This window comes from Heterocephalus glaber, unplaced genomic scaffold (assembly GCF_053883595.1).
Source record: "Heterocephalus glaber isolate CG9 unplaced genomic scaffold, H.glaber_assembly_v1.0 deba00000594, whole genome shotgun sequence".
NCBI lineage: Eukaryota > Metazoa > Chordata > Mammalia > Rodentia > Bathyergidae > Heterocephalus > Heterocephalus glaber.
Genome location: NW_028258151.1, coordinates 17,885,144 through 17,905,221, shown reverse-complemented (window position 1 = coordinate 17,905,221; position 20,078 = coordinate 17,885,144). Strand labels below are relative to the sequence as shown.

The 20,078-nt window shown below is 46.3% G+C and overlaps 2 protein-coding genes across 6 annotated transcripts in view; both read left to right on the top strand.

The window, feature by feature from the left end:
- Positions 1-2,640, top strand: part of Cpt1a (carnitine palmitoyltransferase 1A) — a 52,374-nt gene extending 49,734 nt beyond the window's left edge. For both annotated transcript variants that reach the window (XM_004852182.3, XM_004852183.4), the window contains exon 19: positions 445-2,640. In XM_004852182.3, the coding sequence (XP_004852239.1) occupies positions 445-531 (87 nt within the window). In that variant the 3' untranslated portion in view covers positions 532-2,640. The remainder of the gene's footprint in view (positions 1-444) is intronic.
- A 119-nt stretch (positions 2,641-2,759) lies between these two features.
- Tesmin (testis expressed metallothionein like protein) overlaps positions 2,760-20,078 on the top strand; it is a 39,714-nt gene continuing 22,395 nt past the window's right edge. For 2 of the 4 annotated variants that reach the window (XM_021264475.2, XM_021264474.2), the window contains exons 1-6: positions 2,760-4,830; positions 7,730-7,885; positions 10,162-10,282; positions 11,668-11,744; positions 15,257-15,351; positions 19,450-19,521. In XM_021264475.2, the coding sequence (XP_021120134.2) occupies positions 4,537-4,830; positions 7,730-7,885; positions 10,162-10,282; positions 11,668-11,744; positions 15,257-15,351; positions 19,450-19,521 (815 nt within the window). In that variant the 5' untranslated portion in view covers positions 2,760-4,536. The remainder of the gene's footprint in view (positions 4,831-7,729; positions 7,886-10,161; positions 10,283-11,667; positions 11,745-15,256; positions 15,352-19,449; positions 19,522-20,078) is intronic. The other 2 variants (XM_021264477.2, XM_021264476.2) reach the window with 1 other exon arrangement.

Sequence of the window (20,078 nt, the reverse complement as noted above, 5' to 3'; positions counted from 1 at the left end):
CTTCTTTGTACGGTAATTTATCAAGCAGCACATAGGTAATGGGGTGCAGGGAAAAGGTCACCACAAAATCTGGCAATAATGTCTTGGCACAACCCATACTGTAGCATCCCTAAAGTGATGTTCGCTTCTGGAACAGAAAACTGATTTTTTTTTTGGAGACAGGGTCTCACTATGTAGTTCAACTGGCATTGAACTCACTATGTAGCCCAGGCTGGCCTCGAACTTGTGGCAATCCTCCTGCCTCAGCCTCCTGAGTGCTGAGATCACAGGCATGTACCACCATGCCTGGCTATGGAACTGTGTTTCTTAATCCTTCAGCCACAGTTTAGAGAATTGGCAGAAAGGCATTTGTATTAAACCCCAGGTCAGATTAGAAATGTAAAGGCTTGAAACACAGCAGTTTTTACGTGTTAATGTGCTTTGCTTTTTGTTTTTGAATTGAAGGATTCTCATCGCTTCGGGATGCACCTGAGACAAGCTATGACAGACATCATTGCCTTGTTTGGGCTCTCGCTGAATTCCAAAAAGTAATTCCCTGGGCGCCACTGTGAAGGGAAACAGACTCTTATGAAACAAACCAAATGAAGAATAGGTATTAATCCTGGGTATAGCTCCGGATGAAAGTTGCTCTTAGAAAAGTCAGAAGTTTTCCTTCCAGAACGGGCTTGTTACTGTTTCTGTCTCCCTGGAGCGATAGGCACACTGTGTGAAGCGTAACCCTACTACTTCCAGGTTGGCCCTGGACATACCCTCCCCCCAGGCTTTGCACCTGCTTGTACTTATTAAGGGATTAGAATGTTATTGAGTTCATGAAGGAATTAGTGGGGTTGTGGCTTCACATGCATTGCAAGTGCAAATGACACTGCCAGGGAGGTGACCAAGTATCTGGTACTTGGTACTTACTTGACACAGTGGTGTAAACATCTGTCTCATGAAAAAGAAACGTTACTGTTGGCGATGGTAAACAGTTAAAGCTAACACACAATGCACTAACTGAAAATGCCATGCTTGGGGTTTGTCTCTGGAGGTGCCAGTCCTTGGTTGGTAGCCTGTGACTGCATCACCTCAGCCTTAGAGTTCCTGAGCCTGCATGTCTTCAAACCCAGTGCCTTAAAGACCAAGCCCCTCAGGGTGGGGCTGGGGGAGAGGCATAGGAAATGTTAATTTTGTGTCATCTTTAGGTGAAATTGAGGGTGGGGTTGTTGCTCTCTTCTCAGTTTAATGAATGTGGGGTAACCCTAAATAAATGTTTACTATGGTTCCCCTCCCCTAGAATACCAGGGTCCTCCACCAGGGCCAGTGATGCTGGGTTCCCCTCGTTGGCCACCTTTCTGTCATTGTTAGACAACAAAAGAGATCAGGTGTTGTCAGAAAGGGGAGCAAAGGACTTGATGGCCAGATATTCCATACCTGGAGACATGGCTGAAGAATAAAATACCATGTGTGCCTCAAGATGAACATGGGACCTGCTGACAATGAGGAGACCGAGATCCTGGCCACAGGGACAGCTGCGGAGCTTGGGGGAGGGCAAGGCAGACCTGAAGACGCAGGTCCTGGACACCAGTGGGGTTTTCTTCCGCCCCCACCTGGTCAGAGAGAAGACCTGCTCCTGTTTTCAGAGGGGTGGAGGTAGCCGGAAACAGCAGGCTGGGTCCTCTGGGTGACAGACCTAAGTGTCACAGGTGATTGGCGCTAGGTCTACACAGCCTGTCCTTGGATAGGGGTGCCTTTATCGAAAGCGTCTGACTACAAAACAATTATGCACTGATCATGTTCAGTATTTACTGTAGACATAAAGATCATGGAGTGACATTCCCACTGCCTCTGTCTGGCCTGTCGTGACAAGCTTTGCTGTCCGTTTTTTAAACATGTATTTATTTTTCTGACCACTTTGTCTTCGCTGGCTTTGCCCCCCTTCTTCCTTCTATGCTGTGGTGGAACAAAAGTGAGAGTGAACTACAGGAGTAGACACAGGCGGTTGCTAATGAATGATGCATACTTATTTATGTATATTTTGCAATGTAAAAACCCCACCTAAATGGGCCAAAGATTCTTTCCTCTTAAAAGTAAGAAGGAATGAAAACAAAAGGAAAAAAAACAAACCAAGAAACACCCCCCTCCCCCAAATCTTCTGTGGTGCACAGTCAGGCAGGTTTGGGGAGAAATCACCCCTCTGCTGAGGGCAAGTGTAGCTTCCAGCCACGAGGCAGTAGCTGGCAGTAGTCTCTATCCGAGGCACCTGAAACATGAAGTAGTGACCACTGACCAGTCTGTCACCATGCATTCACACATGAATTCGGGTGTAGACGTGTTAGTGCTCAAGCGTGTTGGAGCTTCTTTCTCAGGTTTTAAATGTTTCAGATGTAATTGTTGCTAATTGGTGCAGTTATCAATGCAATTTTATATTCTTTAAAAGGAAGAAGAGTGGGTTTTTATTGTACATGTCAAAAGGGGGTGGTAAGAGAATTATGTATTTAATTGGGAACAATTGATAGTCTTAACGCAGCCACTATTTGAATTTGTTACCTTAATCTGTCCTTGACATGTAAATACCATATGCTCTTTTTGGATGTAAGTCTTCGAAATGCACGATTTGAATGTAGATTAGCATTAATAAAACATTAATCCCTGTCTACTACAGTATGTGTTTCTGTCTCCTTTGTTATACTAATAAAGAGGATTATACGTCAGATACGAACCCTGAGAGGCAGGGTGGATAGCTCTCTGGGCTCTTGCACTTGACTGGGAGGAAAAGTGTCCAAGTACAGCCTGCTGGTCGGTACTTACAATCACCTATTCCTTTGTCCAGTACCTAGCGTATAGTAAGTGCTCAACAAATACATGTCGAATGATGAATTCAGTCTCTTCAGCAGATTTCTTGAACACCTGTGCAAAGCACTGGGAATCCACTAGCAGCCCTGCAGGGTTCTGGCTGTGGGTTTCAGTTCTGTGGGGAGGAGCTAGAGGACAGAGCCAACCAATGGGAAGGATCTTAAGTACTGCAGGGCAAGCAAGAGCACCCTGGGGTGCGGGTAGAAGGGCAAGGAAGGTGCCTGCCTTAGAGTTGGAGACAAGACAGAGCCATCAGAACATCTAGGGATAGGCACAAGTGTCTGTCCACACCTGGCATGACGCTGTTCAGTCAGTGCCCGGCTGGAGAGTGAATGTCAGCCCTTGGTTGACATTTGCTCAGGGTCCTCACAATGCTTTCCTTGGACTCTTGACAGAGAGCAGTTACCTTTACATCCCTAAGGTTTGGGAAGCCCCCGCTGGCTTTTCAGACTTGCTGCTCAACTCAGCTGGGATGCACATGATATGATTATTGGAGCCATAAAGTGGGAGTATGATCATCTACACACACAGATGTGGGGGAACGAGGGCTCAAAGGCAGTGTAATTAGGGATGGCCGCACTCCAGAGAATGGCAGCGTTATCTGTAATGTTCAAATACTTCAGTAGCAGAGTTAAGTCACATATAACCAAGGGAAAGGCTACCCTGATTTTTATCTGAAGAAGCCACTAGAACTTCCTATGGAATGCTGTCCGACAGATGGAGATGGCACAGGTGCAGAGGAACTTTTACCAAATTCTGCCCCCATTGCAGTGACAAGACCCAGAAGATGGCGCTTCAAGTCCAGTGCATTTGTAATTAGCCAGCTGCCTGCACTGTATTGTAGGTGGTTCACATGGTGGGAACATCTGAACGGTGAGAGCTAACTTTCTTTTCTTTTGTGGTTCCTGGGATTGAACCCAGAACCTTCTCATTAAGCTACATCCCCAGCCTTATTTTTTATTTTGAGACAGTGTCTGGCTAAGTCATGCAGAGTGGCCTCGAACTTGTGAACCTCCTGGTTCAGCCTCCCAGAGTGCTGGGGTTACAAGAGTGCGCCACCACTCCCAAACACCAATGTTGAGTTGCTTTTATTCACCCTCTGGCATCGAGGATTGGAAGAGCATTCGAGGTTGGGAAAGTGTACCAGCAAACCCTTCCCACTGTCCACTCGCCATGCTTTATCTTGAAAGCGTGAAGTGCAGAAAAGATTATCTTAAAGATTGAAGTCAGATGTCAAGATAGGAAGTCCCAGCTAGAGTTGCTTCAGACTTCCTGGGGGCTTCGGTTTCCCAATTTGAGCCGGCAGCGGCTGATCCCGGGATCACTCCTCCAACCTCCTACAGGTCGAAGGGGGCTCCGGGGCCCGCCCCTCCCCACTCCCAGGTCACTCCTACCCACTATTACTTGGCCCCGCCCCGTCCGGATACAGACTCCGCCCCTCTCCGGAGGCCCCGCCTCTTCTCCAACTGCCAACGGCCTCCGCACTTGAGGCTGGCAGTGGGGCGGCTCGGGTCGACCCGGTGCCTCACTGACTCCGGCCTTCGTCAGGTTTCCCCGCTTCTCCTGGGCAGGCCGCGTCCTCGGGGCTTCAGGCGGGGAGGGGGCGACGGGACCCTTGCCTAGCGGGCGCTGAGCGGCGCCCCTCACCCAGACCCTCGTAGCAGGTGCGCTGGGCGATGCCCGGCGCCGCGTCCCTGTGCTCCCATGGAAGAGGCCCCTCTGCTGGGCGCCATGCCCGGCCCGGACGATGAGACTGCTAGCGACCTGTTCGGCCCCGAGGGCGCGTCAGAGGCGGAGGGCCCGGCCCTGAGCCCTGCCACGGCGGTGCAGCTGGAGCAGGACGAGCTGCAGGTGCTCAGGGACGTCTACCTGGGCGGCGCCGCCCCCGGCGAGGAGCCGCCCGCCGCGGAGGACGCCGAGCCGCTGTCCGCCTACAGCCTGCGCGTCCTGTCGTCGCTGCTGCCCGCGCCGCTGGGTGCGGGGGTGCGGGTGATCCCAGTAAGCGGCGACTTCCGGAGGCGTCGCCTCCGGGCCAGAGTCTGTGTAGCAAGAGGACCGAACCCTCGCGGGCGGGCGTCCTGGGTCATGCATCGCTGAGTCACCCAGGGGGACCGGGCGCGACACCGTTGCCATCCAGCCCACCCCGCCTTTCTCCCTCAGGCGGCCTTGCCCTGGGTTTAGAGTGGCCCCAGCGCCCAGACAACTCGGGAGCAAGTGTGTTTGCTGGGCCTTGTTGTCACACTGGCTCTGAGGAAGCAGCCCAACGTAATGGTAGCGTAGTGAGAGTTCAGGTGTTTGTATCTTACTTTTTTTGTTTTGTTTTTTTGTTTTTGTTGTTTTTTGGTTTTGCTTCCTATGGTGCTGGGGCTGAAGCCCAGGGCCTTGGTCATGCTAGGAAAGCACTACCACTAAGCTTCATCCCCTGCCCATTTCACTTTTTTCCCCCCCTTAAATAGATCAGGCTTGTTAGGCACACCAAGGACTCCTCCGTATTTGTGTTTGTTGAGCCTTGAAATCAAAGTATTAGATTGTCCCTCTGGGAATAAGGGCTGGGTCTTTAAGCATATACAATAGAAATCAGAGCCTGAATGAATTTTGCTGACTTAGCTAATTGCCCTTTCTGGCCATGGAGAGTCACTGATAATTCTCTTTCTTTTTGCTGAAACTAGAAGAAACAGGTCCTCCCACCCTTTCTTTCTTTTTATGAAATGAATCAGATTTCCAAGGAAACAAAGTGTGCATTTCCCCAAAAAAAGGTCCAGTTTAGAACACTGGATTACTCATCCATTCAAGCATTTTAAGGGTCTAGGAAGCCTTTGTGGACCATTTTTAAATTGGTGCTGAGATGATTGGAGCTTTACTTCATATGACATAAGCCACAGCTGCAGAAGCTCAGATTTCTGTTTTTCTGGTTCTCTTTTGTCCTAATCTGCCCTCTTTAGTGTACAGGTAAAGGTGGGGCAGAGCCTGGGGTCTTTGCCATTCTCAGTTTGTCCTTAGAGGAACCATGGAGCACAGCCTTAACCCAGGGAAAAGACCTCTCAGAACCCTTTCCAGCTGGGGTCCCAGTACCTCCTTCCTATTGGTTCTCACAGAGTTGGGACAGGGCAGGGGATTAGCTGATGTCAAAGAGAGCATAGTTCTCCCCCAGGGTCATCCAGGTTTGACAGATTGCTGGTCTGACAAAATAAAAGAGAGGCTTTGCCTTTTGAATTTTTATGGACTGTTTCTTGATTAATAAAATGAAAAATATGTCTGGGGATTTAGCTCAGTGGCACGGCTCCTGCCTTGCAAACACAAGGTCCTGAGTTCCATCCCTGGTACCAAAAATAAATAAATTAATTAAATGAAAAAATATAGAACATGGGCATATTATCATTTAAACAGTACCATTATTTTAAACTAAATATCTAGATGACTTGCTTATTTCCTTTTTTCCCCTGGAAATATATTTGCACTATTGTCCTTCATTTAGACTCATTCTGTAAAAGCAGAATTTCATTGTAGTGTAAATAGGTGAGACAGTGATTACATGGAACCGAGGAAATGATATAACATTTGTTGGTTATAGGGAGACAAGTTAAATATAAACTTTGATGTGATGTGCATGGCAAGTTCCCTAAAGCAGCAAACAAAAGAAAAAGTTCAAGATTTCTGCATTTTATAAGATTTGAGGTGTTTAAAATAAAGCTGTAACCTGAAATCTAGTTAAATTGTTAGTCTGCTGAGCTAAGGATTTGCCAATCTGTGGTAATTGTTATTGTTTGGGTCACTGAATTTTTTTAGATCAGTGTCCAAATTTGAGTTACCCCCATGTTTGGCAAGGTAGTACCTATTCTGTGATTTCCTGTGAGGACTTTGGAATGTTGCCTTGGCATCAGCACCGGTTTTGAAGGACTCTGAGCAGCCTCCTGGCCTTCTGGGAGGCTCACTCGTGTTCTGACAGGCAGCCCAGGCAGGCAGGGGTGAGGAGCTGGGTAAGGATGGTGCAGTGTGCCGTGCTTGCCACCCTTCCTCACACTCTTAGCTGATGCTCAGAGGAAGCAACCCAATATTGAAACACTCAGTTCTGATGGGAATTCTTTTCACCATCGAGACTTTTCAGTCTATACAATTCCATTGATTTTTCAGTAATATCATTTTGGTTTTCCCTATTTTTGGCAATTTTGCTAGTGTGCCATTGAGTTGAGCATTGTTGCAGAGAAGTGCTTACAAATGAAGCTGGTGATTATCTCCAATGCTCACTGTTTCATGTTATTGTCCTACTGTTACGTCAGGAATGGACTACTCCTGGTGTCATAACTATTACTTTACAGCCAGAATGATAAATTATAGTATAAATAATGCTAAGACATCACTGAGAATTAGGGGCTTCTTGAGGTAAAAGCAAAATAATTAACTAGAACATTCAACACAACCCACTGAGCGAGCAGAAAGGATGTGCAGTAAAGGAGATGCTAAGGAGGCCCTACCAGCCTTCCCGCTGTGGTAGAGTAGGGGCTGTTACACAGAACGAGAGCCACACCACCAACTGGGGACTCTGGTGGCACAAGCACCACATCAAAATCACATCTCCATACCTTACAGTTTTGGTCCTCAGAGTCCTCAGTCCCGTGGGGCTGCATAGATGACTTGTCACCTTTTCTAGGGAGGATAATGGCTTTAGACACACCAGGGGGAAAGGGAGGAAGGTACAGTACTCTAACATGTAACTTGTATATGGAACTCAAATTTGTTTGTTTATTTTGATACCGGGGATTGTTCACTCAGGACCTTGTGCTTACCAGGCAGGTGCGGTGCCACTGAGCTACATCCCGGCCTGGAACTCAAATTTGAATGTTCTATATTGTACAATGTACCCACAAGTGTTCTCTGAATTAAAGATTACTTTTCCTAGGTCGAAATAAAGGAAGCAGGTAGCACTGTGACAAGTAATCTGGAGGAAGCAACTTTCCCAAACCCTCTTGCTCAGGAATCCTGTTGCAAGCTTCTATCATCCCGAGAAGCAGAGGACTCGGCTAGCTCCTCTCCTAAGAAAGACTCCAGGCCGATGGTAACTATACCAAAAAGAGCGTGCACCACAGGTGTTCTGTTAAATGTCAGCCTATCGTTACTAAGCAGATAGATCATCCCTCCATTGTTTCTCCCCTTCTTTACTTGTTGGATCAGTACTCTAGGTAGGGCTCATCTACAGAGGAGGACTCACTAGGGCATTTGACTTTTCACCTTTCACCTCTAAGATTCTCATTTGTCCTTGATCTTAGCAAATCAAACAAGAATTGGGATGTTGCTGTGCTCATTAAGGAGAGACCACAAGTGATTTCAGTTCACAAAGAGCTGGGCATCAGGCACTGGAATGGGAAAAGCAGTTGAGCCCTCAGTTTTGGCATATTTCGGAGGGAAGGAGCTGCAGTTCTATGGCTTCAGGGCAGAGGCCCCTCCTTCCTCCCCTTTTTCCCTACCTCCCTCCAGATTTCTTTCTCCTTTTCTTGCTTGCTTTCTTGCTTTCTTTCTCTTTTTTCTTCCTCTCTCTCTCTCTCTCTCTCTCTCTCTCTCTCTCTCTCTCTCTCTCTCTCTCTCTCTTTCTAAGGTTCTTGCTATACAGTTTAGGCTGGCCTTGAACTCACTAGCCCAGGCTGGCCCCAAAATCATGGCAATCCTCCTGCCTCAGCCTAAGTGCTGGGATTACAGGCATGTGCCACCATGCCCAGCCTCCTTTCAGATTTCTAATGATAACAACTACCACTTGTGAAGGAATGTAATCTGTTACTCCTGGGGTTTGTGTAATATTTTTGGACCTGTGCTATATCATTTAATCCTCCTAAAACTCTAGGGTGGGCATGACTTTTAATCCTCATTTCATGGATAAGACAGTAGAGATGTTAGTTACACTGCCTGCACTAGTCTTCATCATCATCATCATCGTCGTGAGTGGTGTGCCTAGAACTCTTGATCTCATGCAGTGAGGGCTAGGCTGGGGGGCCCAGGGGGTCTCCTTCAGCATTCCTTTAGCAAAGTGCTCTGTGATTGTTTTCCCTTCAGCAGGTCTCTTCTTCTACAATGAGACCCCAGCTCTCAGGCACAGACAATATCCAGGAAATACTTGAAAATGAGCTCCCCGTGAAATTTGGCTAAGCTGTGGCAAACATTTGCACCCACCTCTGACTGTGATTCCACTCGGGTCCTTCTCTGACAATGGAGTTTTTTTGGGACCTACAGGCCTGCGGGATGAGAACCCTCTGATTCCCCTAGACTGCAAGTGGATGTCAGTAGATGCTCTGAAGTGTCAACCCAAGAGTGTGCAACACAGGCCTGGAAAGCCTGCTCTCAGCCTTTCCCCGGTTTAATGCACACTTGTGAACATAGTTACAACTGTATCCTCCAAATACAAATAAAATCCCACTAGACATGAGCACTGGCTTCGCATGAAATGTCAGGACCATGTGACATTTCAAGCTAGGGACCTGCCCCTTCTACCCTAGTGGCTCTCTGTTATTTTGATGACATTGGCCTTTATGCCCATTATGATTTTCCTGTCCAACCTAAGGGCAGAAACCAGTGCTTCTCTGTGTGGCTGTGGTATTGTCATCAGAATTGGGAGCTGTGTGGGGGCAGAGATTGTGGCTCATTTGACCACCATGTGCATGCTGTATGTCACACAGAGAGCTGAATCAGTGCTTTTGCTTGACTGATGGGATGGGCTGACAGACTCACTTGGCTTGCCGAGAATTTACTGTTAGTCAGAGTCCAAATAGGGGATCTGATGGTGCATGGCAGGGCCAGAAAGGTTGATATGGCTTCTTAGAATTGTCTAGTTCTTGAATTAACTTTTCTAGACTATACTTGTAGGAAATAGACATTAAAAATGTACTAAATAATAACTTATGTGGCAGGAAAGAGCAACCACAGTTAAACTAAAGTTTAGTTTTCATATACGCCCAGCCACAGAGAGGGCCTCATGGGACCCAACTAGGTCTGAAAGGTGCCAGGGCCAGCAAGCAGCCCACTCCCTGTTAGTGTGGGCTATAGAGTGAAGCACAAGGCACAGGAAGCTCTGTGTATGGTTACCCCATCCTTACACTCAGCCTCAGTGGCTGGACCTCTATGGAGGAAGACGGGAAGAACTAGAGTACACAGAGCACACTGCAGGAAATGGCTTTGGGAAGTATAGGAAACAGTTATTGTAGAGGGAGAAATTGAGAATAGATCCATAGTTTTCCAACTTTCCCTAAAATTTAAATCCTGGATTAAAGCTCTTTTCCCAGATTTAAGTTTACTTAGGTTTGTATGACTGGAGTAATGAAACTGGATTGTTGTTTTTCATTTTAGGTGATATGTCAGTTAAAAGGGGGCACACAAGTGCTGTGTATAGACAATTCTGGCACAAGAGAACTAAAAGCACTTCATTTGGTTCCTCAGTATCAAGACCAAAATAATTGTCTACAGTCAGGTACAAAGTAAATGCATGAAAATTATGTCATATGTCCTGTATAAGTTGGTAAGTGGATATGTTTGGCTTCATATATAAAAGTCAAAGAGACAGGATATTAAGCAGATGATGTGGCACACCTCCTAGCCCACAGTAGTGAGTGACATAGTCTTAGGACGGTGTCTAACAAAATCCACCATTGATTCCGAGAAGGAGTATGTCTATGTAGTCCTCACACACTCGGGCCACTGTAGATGTTGAGCTGACTGGAATGTTTCATTACCAGACACTTCCTGGCCTACCAGCAATCTAAAACCAGGGTCAAACCCAGGGTAGTTTATGTTGGCCTGTGAAGTCTGGAGCGAAAAGAGAAACCGTGACCCCTTATCTCCATATTCCCTCCTTCTCTGGGGACCAGGAAATGTCTTTGAGACATTGACTTCTATGGTGGAAGAGCTGGAGCTGGGCCTTGCCCCAAGAAGCCCCTGGCTACTTAGGAGTCTCCAGCCTCAGTTCTCTGGTCCCTGTAGGTCATGGGTAATCCGTGATGCTCTCTGCATGCAAGGAGATGTTTTTTCCTCTGGCAAAATCCTAACACCTTCAGATCCACAGAAAGGAGGTTTATGTAATGTTTTTCCAGTTCAGTCTCCTTGTCATGTGATCATGGCCCCTCCCAAGGCTGCTTGCATATATAAAATATGCTGCATGCTATTAAACATTACCATAAAATAGTGCTCCCTGTGGCCTAAATCCATCACTCACTCAAAGGATAGAAGCCTAGAGAAGGAAGTGTGTTCAGTTTGCAGGGGTGGGCACAGGCTGAGGAGTGGAGGACATGAACGTCTCTCCACTTGGACTCCAGAGTATTGAGGTCTGCAGCCCCGCAAGTGTCTCAGGGATGTTCTTCACCATGCCCCTAGGCCAAGGAAATGCCTTTCAGTTCTAGCATGAGTAGTTTAGTCCAAATAGTTTCATAAGCATTTACATCCTACAACTTACTATTTGAAGAGGACGTAAATGGCAAGTAGTTCGTGCAGTGTCCAACAGGTGTCACTGGTCTTTCATTGAAAAGGTAACCTACCTGGTGCTGCCCTGGTGAATTTGCTACAGCACCCATAGTGCCTGCCACAGTTCGGGAACCTGTGTAGTAATAATGCTCTTTTACTGTAGTGAACTATCCCTTGAAAGCTCAGATCAAGTAACTTTACGACAAAACCTCCAAAAAAATCAAATAAAGGTTATAAGTTTAAAAAAATACCCTGAATTAAAAGGTTTTATACAATAAAACCACAAATAGAATAAGTAACTTTGTACATGATAAATCCAGAATATATTTTGGTACTTTCTGCCATATACAAGTGAAAGAAGAACAATATATCAATTAATTGTAATTGTCTTCCTTACAGATGTCTCTAAACCACTGACTACTTTAGTAGGAAGATTTTTGCCAGTACCAGCAAAACTAAATCTCATTACACAACAAGTGAGTCATTGTTTCAATACTAAAATACAACTGGGCATTATTGTCTCTTGAAATTTCAGTCGTTGCAGTTGAAATCACTCAGGAATAGAATTTATCCTCCAGTTAAAAGTTGGCAGTACAACATTTACCAAGTATTGGATCCTTCAACCCTATGGCAGGTGTGGGCGGGATGCAGTGAGTAGGAGACATGGTTCTTTGCCAGTCCAGGGACCCAAGTTGCCCTTCCCCACCCCCTTGCTAACCTTGCCTCAGGGCTGTGGACCTGCTTTTTTAAATTGTGCTTTTGTGATGACACCATACTATGCATGTATTACATATAATTAGAAGACATATGCTTTTGTCCCCGAGTTCTGCCATAAAGTGTTCCTCCCTACTACAGAACTTCTCTGACTCCCTAGCATAGAGAGCCAGTCACTGTCACAGCACTGATCTCATCCTCTGCACAGCACTGTCGTCGTCTTCTGTCGTTTGGTCTGTCTGTCTGTCTGTCTGCTTCTACACACAATGCACCTCCACAGACATAGAGTCCCTGTGTGTCATTCATTTCTGTAAACAAAGACCTGGCAAAAGGCCTGGCATGTGGGGAATTTGCTCACTTGCATCAGGACCAGTGCTGGCCTGAGACATCAGCAAGCCTGCAAACAAAACAAAACTAAACAAAACACTCAACTCTACTCTTCTGCAGCTTACCTTTTAATGCAGGCGGCAGGCAACAAGCAAACCTAACAAGGAAATGATACAGTGTGTCAGGAGAATAGAGGAGGAGGATTAGGAGAATGGGTGGCTTTTAAGTTCAAGTAAGGTGGTCACAGCTCCATGGAGAAGGTGACATTTGAGCAAGTCTTGAAAGAGATGAGTGAACATATGGTCATCACAGGAAGAACCTTCCAGGGAGAGGGAACAGCACAGACCTCAAGGAGGGTCATGCTTCATGCAGTGACAGCAAGGGGCCAGCAGGGCTGGGCCAGAGTGAGCAAGAGAAGGCCAGTAGAGAGGAAGTCCAGGGCAAGGGAAGGTCCGTGGCTTTCACTCTGCTTAGAAGGGGGCTGCTGGAGGAGGGCCAAGGTGGAGGCAGATGAACCTGCTGAGGCTGTAATCTGCATGCGGGATGATGATGGCTCAGACCAAGTAGTAGCAACAGAAGTGGCAAGGAGTAGCTCCTCAGGACTTTGTAGGTTGAGCCAACAGGATATGTTGCTATTGGAGCATCTCAGGGATAGAAAGAGGCAGAGGAGTCAAGGATGGAGTAAGATGGAGTCACAGCTTCTTGCCAGCTCTCTGAAACCATGTGGCCCTTTCCCACAGCCTGCAGACCCATCACTGTGCCCCTTTTGCTGATTCTTAGCCTGAACAAATGGAGAGGTAGAGTTTGCATCAGGAAGATGAACTAGTGCAGGTGTTTCAAGGGAGTCCAGGAGTTCCAGTTCTGCCTGACCTATAAGTTGGAGGCATCTCAGGCACCCCATGCAGATGTGCAGGAGGCCAGAAAGAGAAAGATCTGGGCAGGGGGATGAAGCTGGGACTCAGTGGTGCAGGGATGGTATTGAAAGCCATGCAAATAGATGAGTCTAGGAGGTAGCAAGTGTGAATAGGGTGAAATATTTGTTGAAAGGATAAGTATATTATTTCTCAAGTTAGATGTTAGCCAGGAGAAAAAATCATACCAAGGAGTACAGGAGACACACAGGTCTAGGCCACAACTGGTAAGCAGCTGCTAGGTAGTCTGTAGGTGCTGGGAAGACACTTCCATCTGCTGGCACTGCCCACACCACCAGTTTCCTTCCTTCACTGTTTGAGCCACCACCCAGAAAGGTACCCTCATGCTTACTCTTCCATCTCTAAGATCTAGCATGAGAAATGCCCAGTGACTAAAGCCTCCTGCCTCCTTCTCCTCCTCCCCATCTTTCCTCAACTGTGTATGTTATTGTCCATCTTGGCTCCCCTGACTTCTTGCCCTGTGACATAAGAGACAGTTCTTTTAATACTACATTTGTCACATCCCAAGAATCCCTGGCTTCCTTGCCAGACGACGAGTTCTGTATGTTCCTTAGGGCCTCTCCACTCAAAGCATGGTGCATGATGGGAAGCACTGACATTCCCTCTGAGCCTGCTAGAAATGCAGAATCCCAGGGCTTGCGTAGGCCTGAGACTCAGATATGCTGGATCAGAATCTGCATGTTAACACATCCCCAGGTGGTTTGTGCACACAGGATCGGCTAGAGGCACCACCTTAGAGTTCAGTCTTCACTCCTGGGAGCCAGACATTGCTGAAGGAACTCATGAGCTCTGACATAAAGTTGTCCTAGATTAATGACCCCTGTAGTACCTAAAAGGTGTCTCTGTTTCCTGCCTTACTTTGAGGCTAAATAAGAAAAATGGGAGGAGAAGTAACTTTACCTGGTTTATCCAAAGAATTGCCTTGATCCTGCGAACTGTGAAATTCCCCCTCCTGAAAGGATGCAAAACCTTCAGGCTGCTGTTTGGAGATGGCAAGGAGTACCCACAGCTCATTCTGGCCAGGAGCAGGCACCCTGGGGGAAGCCTCAGGGGGCTCAGGATTCTGATGTGTAGCTAAGGAAGCTGGACCAGGATGGTTTCCCAATGTCTTCCAGCTCTCACAGGTGGTGATGACACAGGACTGAAGAAGGGGCAGGAGACAGGAAGTCAAGAGGATGGATAACGGGTGCTTTTCAAGACCATACTTTATGAATAAAGCTCATTTTTAATCTCCATTTTTGGAGGGCAGAGGGACAAGGACAGGATGTTTACCTGTGAAATACAAAGCATTTCGAATCTAATTTTATCTCACGCTCTCAGAAGAAAGTTAGGCCAATGACGGATTGGCTGCCCACCCTTTTCCTACACCTCAGTGGTAGAAAGGAAAATATGGCCTGAGAGAGCAGAGGACATGGATGACACAGATGGTGGTGTTGCTTTGCAATGTGTTAAAATTCACTATAAAATATTGTTTTGAATAGATTGAAAAATAATGACTACAAAAAGACTTCAAAGATCCAAATCTCTTATACTAAGACCATAATAAGACTGCTTTCAGTTTATGGAAAGTTGTAATTGCTTTTACTTCCCAACTGGTAATTCCTAAAAAGGAAATAGAGTTCTATTACAGTATTCTTCCCCAGACAGCTGACAGCTGGCTCCTTGCCAGCTTCCCCACTGTGGCCCTGCCTTCCCCACTTCTGTCTGGGTCCCAGTGTCCTATGGCTAGGCAGGCCCTTGAGGCAGCCTCGACATAGTGTGCTCAGGTGGTAGTGGATTCTTTGTGGTAATAGGCTGGGTGTGGTTAAAAAGAGATTACAGTGTGAACCTAGAGCAGAGATGGTGAGCCCTTAAGAGCTTTCAGTGATACCAGCAGCCCACTGTGACACATGTGCCCTAGGTTCACTACCACTGATGTAGAGGAAAAAGAATGTTTATCTGTACATAGAGGCTGGCTGGCTGGAACTCTGAGTACAAGTGCTGATGCAAAACATTTTTCCTTTGACTCTGTACAGCTTGACAGTGGTGCCCTCCCATCAGCAGCCAACAATGGGCCTGCTTTCCCCTCGGAACCGACTCTTCCAGGGCCATCAAAAATAACTTTGGCTGGGTAAGGATTAAAAGCAATACATTATTAGTTCCTTTAATGTAAGAGTTATAGAGGCTTTGGTGTACCTTTGGGGTTCCTTTTGTACTGCAGAATTAACTTCAGAAAGATTAGTTCTGACCTGACCAGAGCCCCTGACCACGTGGCTATGGACATGTGGTTGGTGTTGCTGGAAAGTCTGGTCTGGAGCAGCCCTTGGTTTGCACCCCACTGTCCCCTGTTCTGTGCCCAGGATTTGGGGCTTGTTGCCATTTGTAGCGTGGCTCAGTTTCACATAGTTTCAAGATATGCTGGTCTATTTCTTTTTTTGTTGTCATCAATGCAAGTAATCCAGTGGAAGCCACCTAATACAGGTGGTGGCTGCAGAGCTGCCTGTGCCCACTGCCTTCTGTGCTGAGCCAGTGCCAGCTCCGTGGCAGGGTCCTGGTGAGTCTGTACTCGTATCTCTGATGGACGTGAGCTGCTCTGAGCTGGGACCTTGTCTTGCCATTTTAAAGTTGTGTTTATGACTGTAACTAATTCACCTAACCGTGCTGGTTGAAATGCTTTGTCAAGAATTCATGTGCTGACTGTGGTCTGGCTCGTCCTTTCTCCGGAGTCCTGAATTGAATCAGTGAGCTCAATCTGTTCCTGCCTCTAAGGGTCTTGTGGCCAAGTCTATGTAGTCATGAATCTGGGGCCTGGAGGACCCTTCACAACACCTTGTGAAAGGCGAACTGACCTCTGGTGCTGTCCAGTTCCTGCAGGGTCTGCCCTTGGGCACAGCAAGGCCTTGGTAAGTGCTAAGAAAGCGGTCTGAGGGCAGGAATGAAAGACTGTTGAGTGAAGTCCTAGAGGGGCCCTGAAGACAGACAGACTGGAGTCTAGTCCCCTCTTGGGGCTCCTCGCTGGCACTGGGAGGTGGCTGTGCTCGGGACCTGCTGACTCGGTTTGAGTGGGTGTTCCTTCAGCTGCTGGCTTCCAGTGACTGTGATGGACAGGGACTGTGGTGCCACTGTCCTTGCTCACTCCCTCATGTGATGGATCATGAGGTTACAATTGGTATTGTCATCGGTCACCTCGTCATTAACATTTCTGGATGAAACAAAAACATCTTAAGAAATTTCTAGATTCTGCCAGTAGCATTGCATCTTCAGCTGCATAGTATAATCTGAGATTCCACAAGCCTCGAGATGCTTACAGTACATCTAGTCAATGATATTGTGCCACTGTGTGCTCTGGTGTGTCTAGAACAGTGTGGGTTCTCACACTGGCATACCTATCTGAGCCCTCATTGTGGTGCAGCCATTGCGCATTTTCAGAGGAGCAGCTTTCTCTGTGGCAAACTTTCTTTTTCCCTCTGCTTTCTTCCCTTGCTTTCTCTCCCCTCCCACTCCTCCTCCTCTTCCTCCTCTTCAGTCTATATTAGATTTTCTGAGTCACACATTTTTCTTTATTTTGAAGTAATTATGCAAGATACAAAAGCTTTTCTCATTATACGTGATGTGTCAGGAGCAACATGAGCTTTGTTTGTGAGGGGTTTTTTTGGTTTGGTTTTTTTTTTGCTGCAAATAATTACTCGATTCACCATCACTCCCCTGAATCAGCCCTGATAATTTTTATCTCAACACCCACAGCACTGATACTGTTCTGGACTCTGCCAGTTTATCATTGCTAATGAGGGAGCACTCAGAGAACTGTTGGCTGGTGGTTTTCTTCTGTATGTTCCCAACCACCACTGATTTAGTGCATTTTCCATCCCTTCATATGCCTCGTTAGCCCTCTTTTGACTCTCATGAGGTCAGCCTAGGTCTGAAGGTATCAAAAAGAAGCTCTTGGGCTGGGGATTTAGCTCAGTGGTTTCGCCGCCTGCTGCGTAAGTGCAAGCACCCGAGTTCGATCCCTGGTACCAAAAAAAAAAAAGAAGAAGAAGCTCTTCAACCCAACATGGTTCCAACCTATCTAAACTATCAGGTGATACAGAAGTAGGTTGGCTTGGGCCTTGAGGCCAAATGCACAAATTGACTCAATCATTGTTCTTAGAGCTGGGTACTGAACTGGTTAGCTTATTCATCTTTGGTTATTATAGTACCAGAAACCCTCTTAATAAAAAGTCATGTCCTGTATGGGCTTCTACAAAGTCCTGGAGTTCTTGTGAAGGAGAATTTTCTGCTTCTATATGTTGGCCCTTTTTATTCTAATAGCAATCACATAGATAATTTTTATACTAATTTGGTCAGTGTAGAAGGCTGGCAAAAAAATCATGTCGTATTACTGTATAGCTTTAATAATCTGACCCTCAGTCAGGTCATAAATGTGAATCCTGACACAAGGCTGATGCTATCATTTTTGGTAAATACTCAGCTTCATAATAAAGAACAGCCAGAGCCTGCATCTCTGGAAGTTTTTCTTAAAGATGAGGAGACATCTCCTTGTGGGGTAGGTCACCATAATGCTTTTCTGAGGCAGTGCTGTCTAGATCCTGTGTAACCCTTCTAACTTTTAGGTTGGCCCAAGAGAAGATCAAATGAAATCTTTCCTGCCTTGTTGCCATTACAGTGGGAGAGTCCCTTTCTGTCCCCTGCATACCATGTGCTCGTGGCTAACATGGTGCTGCTCATGCTGCTCTTTACATAAGACATTTTTTGACCCACAATAAAGAAACTTTGCAACCTTAAACATAATTAGTTCTGCTTCCTTCAGTAGTAGTTTAATTGTTTTCCATCTGTATTAAATTATCCTGAGCCTGAATTTTTGTAGTACTTACAATTAGTATAAACAATTTTACAGTGGATTATGTACTATGTTATGCTCTCTAAATTTTCAGTGGTCCATCTCATGTCCCCAGTTATTTGGTGGATTCTTCCATGACAGACACTGTAAATTTAAAAGATATTTATTTCTGATATCCTTTGAAGCATCTGCCTCTGTCTTGGTCATGTGACTGGCCCATAGTCCAAGCAGGCTGGCTGATCTTGCCACTGCAGTTACTCACTGAACTCTTACTCCCTTAGTATCTTAGGAGCCAAGAGTGTGCAGCTCAGACACAGGGGACAGGACCAAAGGCTTGGCCTCCCTCTGGGCATAAAACCTGAATTATAACCATACAGCAAACAGCACAGCATTCACCCTGCACCAAGTGCTATTCTAGATCCTTAAGAAATTTAGGCTGGGAGTGGTGGTGCACACCTGTGATCCCAGCACTCAGGTGGCTGAGGCAGGAGGATTGCCATGAGTTTGAGGCTAGCCTGGGCCACATAGTATGTTCAAGGCCAGCCTGAAGTACATATTGAGGCCCTGTCTCAAAACAAACAAACAAACAAAAAAAAGAAATTTAGGACTTGATGTGCCCTTGGGCAGAAGCAGCAGTACATGACAGAAATGAAAGCTCAGTGCAGTACGAGCTCACCTACCGGGCCCTCCTCATACTCAGGGTTTGCCTGTGTCCCTCCTTTCACTATCACCAGTTCCACTCTGGCATCACTGATGTTGTGAGTTCTCACAGTAAGCATCCCCTCTGAACAATGCCCGCACTCATCAATACTTGAGCCACCTGAGGAAGGGAGTTCTTTCTTCTCCTCTCAAGGTGGCTGCTGGGCAAATCACACAGGGTGTTGGTAGGCAGTTGTAATAATCCCTTCCCCAAATGAAGGCAATCCCCGAAGCTCACATGATACACTCAAAACAGACTTTGATACTGTTGGTAACATTACAGTGTGGGCAGCTTTAACATTGGTATAGACAATGGTTATCCTTGATGCATACTTCCCATTAGCATTTAGATGGGAGGCACTTGGTAGGGGAAAACACACAGAGTAGAAAGAGAATAGACATTTAAACAGGTCAGAGAAAAAACTCTAGGAAGCTTTCTGGAAGTGTATACAGCAATAGGACCCCCCTTTCTCACCCTGTGGGTTGCCAGCCATGCACTGGTGGGTCAGGCAAGGCCAGTGGCATCATGTGTGGACTGTGCTGCCACCCCCAGTACATGCCCAGGCACCTAGAAATAATACCTGTAAATGTCTGGTGTTGGATTCTTAGTGTTCAAAACACCAGATGCTTAGCTAATTCTCTTTTTACAGAGTAACCATCTGAATACATTTTCTTTTTTAATCTTTATAGAGTAACTCTTAGTTCATGGGACACAAAGTCTAAAAAGCCATGTAACTGTACCAAATCCCAGTGTCTGAAATTGTAAGTAACCACAAATCCTTCATTATTAAATATGAAATAAGGTTGTTTAAAAGTCAGTAAGTGGAGCACAGTGTAGACAAACCAAACAGTTTAGTAGTGCATCTTGACACTCAATGTAAACCAGAACAAGCAGAAGCCATGCTTTTGGCATGAACCTGGTTTGAATCTTGTGGAATTATCTTGTCCTGTTAACTTAAAAACTGGCATTTCCCACACTTCAAGGGGTGCAATTTTCTTGATTTTGGTTTACATCCTCTAGTCTAGTCCCTCTGGCAGTGCTAATGTGTCATCATTGTTGAGGATTAACTGTAACATTTCCACATCCTGTTTTCTAAAAGTCTGATAAATTGGTTTACAATCAGCTTTCCCATTGCTGAGATACAATACCTGAAACCCACAATTTAAAGGAGGAGAAGGTATTTGGTGCATGGTTGGCTGGCTCCAAAGCAGAAGGGTGTGGTGAAGCAAAGCTGATTAGTTCATGGTGGCTAGGAACCACAGCAAGGAAAATAGTGCCAGAGAGGAAGGGGCAAGGGACCAAACATAGAACCCAAGAC